The following is a 3545-nucleotide window of genomic DNA, read 5'->3' on the forward strand; positions in this document are numbered from 1 at the left end:
GCACCGAATTATACCGACACGGAGCGCTAAAACTACACACGCGTGGAAATGTCAATGTTGAGGCAACATGAAATTATGTGTTTATGATTGTACGCATGTGTTTATAACTTTATATATGTATTCTTAGAACTTCAATTTCTTAGTTTAAAAGTGTGTATTGTTTATAACTTTATATATGTATTCTTAGAACTTCAATTTCTTAGTTTAAAAGTGTGTATTGTTTCGAAATCAATTTATGTATCACAAATTGACCTCATTTCGTGACAGATGTGTCACGGAATGAGATCACTTCGTGACACATGTGTCACGGACTGTGTTCACGTCTTAACAATAACATTGTTTCATAAACCATTCTTAACAATACACTCAATACCAATAAAGTTCAAAACATTCAACATGTAATACATAGCAAAACACCAAGGAAGTTCTAGATATTCAATGATAAAACGTGTCGAATTACAAACCAAACCAATGTCCCATCCCCGGAGCCCTCATTTCCGGTGGAATTGGGTTGCGACACGTAGCTCTATTGTGACCTACACCTCCACAACGGGAACATTTACGAAGCGGGGCATCAGATTCTCCAAGAGAGGGAATCCTTCTCTTCTTAGGTCTACCCGCCGGACGACCTAAGAAGTTAGGCGGATTTACTTTGATCTGCTCGATTTCGTCAGGAAAAGTCCATGACGATTCACTTCCTTGAGGATGAATAACCCCTGCATACGCCAATTTCCAATACTCGGTCGTGTAGTACTCTGCACAATAGCTCTCAACTGGTAGGTTGCGTAAGCGACAAGCCGCAATGGCATGGACACATACAAATAGATCAGTTTGAAATTCTCGACACGAGCACGTCTTATCAATCAAGTTCACTGCCCATGGTGTTCCTTCTGTGTCTAAAACCTCGAATTCGTATACTGCAGAAGGTCGGACCTAAAACATAAGCAAAAAAAAAATTTAAACATAACCACTCAGTCCGTGACACATGTGTCACGAAATGACCCGAGTCCGTGACACTTGTGTCACGAAGTGGATTCACCCCGTGACACATGTGTCACGGACTGAAGTCACTCCGTGACACAAGTGTCACGGACTCGGGTCATTTCGTGACAGAATTTAAAAATTAAAAACACACTATAACCTGCATTTGGGCCGAGACAGCAAGTTTTTTTAACATTTCGGTATGATATTCCATTGACAACACACTTTGAGTTGATGCCGCCTTTTCTCGTCGTTGGTAGAACCAAACTTGCATTCTCTCCCTCAACCAATCAAGGCATTTCACTATTGGAAATGATCTTGCTTTAACAGTTAACGCATTCAAAGACTCTGCGTTGTTTGAAGTTACGATCGTATACCTTGATGTCTTGAAAAAAAAACGTGCCCACTTCTCATTTCCTACTTCGTTGACAAGGTACGGACGTATCAACGGGTTTTCCTTGTCCAACATGCGCATAACCTTTTGATATTCAAATATAGTAAACGCTTTTGCTGCACCGTAGAACTTCCAATTGAATTCCTTGCCAAGTTTTTTGAATTTTACCTTGACGTTATTCTTCACGTGGTATGCGCAAAAACCATGTTCTGCTCTTGGAAAAACTTTCTTCGCGGCGTTAATGATTCCGGTGTTTCGGTCGGATATGATGACCATGTTATCCCTCTCCCCCAATGCTTCCTTAAGTTTGTTGAAGAAATAAAACCAGGACTTGGAAGTTTCGGACTCACCAATACCATAGGCAATCGGGAATATTTGCTCATTTGCGTCCATCGCGGAAGCCGTAAACATGCTGCCCTTGTGATAGTTTGTCAAGAAGGTTGCATCAACAATTACAACAGGCCAACAATACTTTCATCCCTCTCTGAACGGAGCCAAAGAAACGAAAAAGTACATGAAATATTTATGACGGTCAGTTTTTAGGTCGATGAGAGAACCTGGATTCTTTTGCTCTAACATGTACTTGTATTTTGCAAGAGAGGCATATGACTCATCATCAGTCCCATACAAGGATTGTATTGCACATTCTTTTGCCCTCCATGCTTTTCTGTATGAAATATTGACTCCAACCTCTGTTCGCATGTAACTCTGAATCTCCTTTGGGGTACAACTATGTACAGTTGGATCAATAAATTTGTGTTTCACCCTCTCTCCAACCAACTCTGCAGTAGCTTGCGGTTGCCCTTTTTGTCTTTCCTCCACAGAACAAGTGTGTTTTGGATCATATCTTGAACCATAAACACATACACACGATCAAAAACAATTTAAAATTAAAAGGGCATACATTTCCTGACATATCTGTCACGAAGTACATCCACTCGTGTCAGGAGTGGATTCACGTCGTGATAGATCTGTCACGGACTGATTCATCTATGAAGAGAAATGAAATTTCAAATAAAATCAGTTTTTAGGTCGTGAAATTTTACCTTCTAATTTCAAAACAATCCGTGTTCTTTAGCTTCACTGCCCGGACCGCCCAATCACAATTTTTACCCGCACAAATGACATGAAGTTTGAGCGGAGATGAGTTCTTCGTTTTGAACCGATAATGATTATTGATTGCATCCATCCGCAAATGCTTCAACAACGCCGCTTTGTTTGCATATAATCCTTTTTTTTTACACTTACCGGAGATAAAATGTCCAACACCTCAATATCGTTACTCTCGACACATGTATTTGATTCGGGAGCCGTAACCGAACACCCCCCATTCTCTTGGCTCGATAGATTCTCTTTTCTTTGTGATCGAGTTGGCGGCTGTGGTGGAAAAGGAGGCTCTTCCTGGTGTTGAGTCTGTGGTGGAGCCTCTATCGACAAAATAACTGGTGGTGGAGACCTTCTGGGTTGGGGTGTTGCCTGGCTAACAGTATTCATGTCATCCAACCCAACAGTATCATTGTCGAAAGCCTCCGGACTTGGTACGTCCCATTCACGTGCCTCGGATATAGGACTCGGTATGTTTGGAATGATCCTGCTTCGATTGCAACCAAATCCACTCTCGCTTGTGTTTGCTGTTGGAGTGGATCCTACCCGTGGAGAAGACGCGTCATCCGCTTTTTTATCCTGAAATGCCTCCGGACTAATCTCAAGTACAAGATTCAACTTCGTCCGGTTCGGTTCGTTCTTCCTCAAGTACAAATAACATCGCAAACTTTCGTCGTCGTCTATGGTTGGCGGTACGAGCCCGTCAGCTTCATGTTTGACGTTGATTGAATGCGTTGCAGGGGTCACGTTCAACCGAGCATACAATGTTTGCATCAAACTTTGGTAATTCAATTTGGTAGGAAGTAAAAGCGTAAGAGTACCACCCTCTTGATATACGCCCGGTTTTACCCACTTCCCGCTATACTTAGCATATAAACATATTTCCGCCATACCTGTATACGTTCACTCAGTATTAGAAATGAGTATTAAAAGACAGTTATTAACATGGAAAAACATCCAGTTCGTGACACTAGTGTCACGAAGTGAATCCAGTTCGTGACACTAGTGTCACGAAGTGAATCCAGTTCGTGACACCCTGGAAAAACCTGGAAGTGTCACAAACTGG

General features: G+C 41.8%; 1 protein-coding gene across 1 annotated transcript; it reads right to left on the reverse strand.

The window, feature by feature from the left end:
- Positions 1-456: 456 nt before the first annotated feature.
- LOC149397956 (uncharacterized) lies at positions 457-1768 on the reverse strand. Its single transcript, XM_089614406.1, has 2 exons — positions 1142-1768; positions 457-933 (listed from the first exon to the last, which is right to left on the reverse strand). Exons 1-2 carry the CDS (start codon positions 1766-1768, stop codon positions 457-459), a joined length of 1104 nt encoding a protein of 367 aa, XP_089470532.1.
- Positions 1769-3545: the final 1777 nt, after the last annotated feature.

This window comes from Urtica dioica, chromosome 5, assembly GCF_054948205.1.
Source record: "Urtica dioica subsp. dioica isolate 48M chromosome 5, U.dioica_male_clone48M_v1_H2, whole genome shotgun sequence".
In the NCBI taxonomy this organism is placed as follows: domain Eukaryota; kingdom Viridiplantae; phylum Streptophyta; class Magnoliopsida; order Rosales; family Urticaceae; genus Urtica; species Urtica dioica.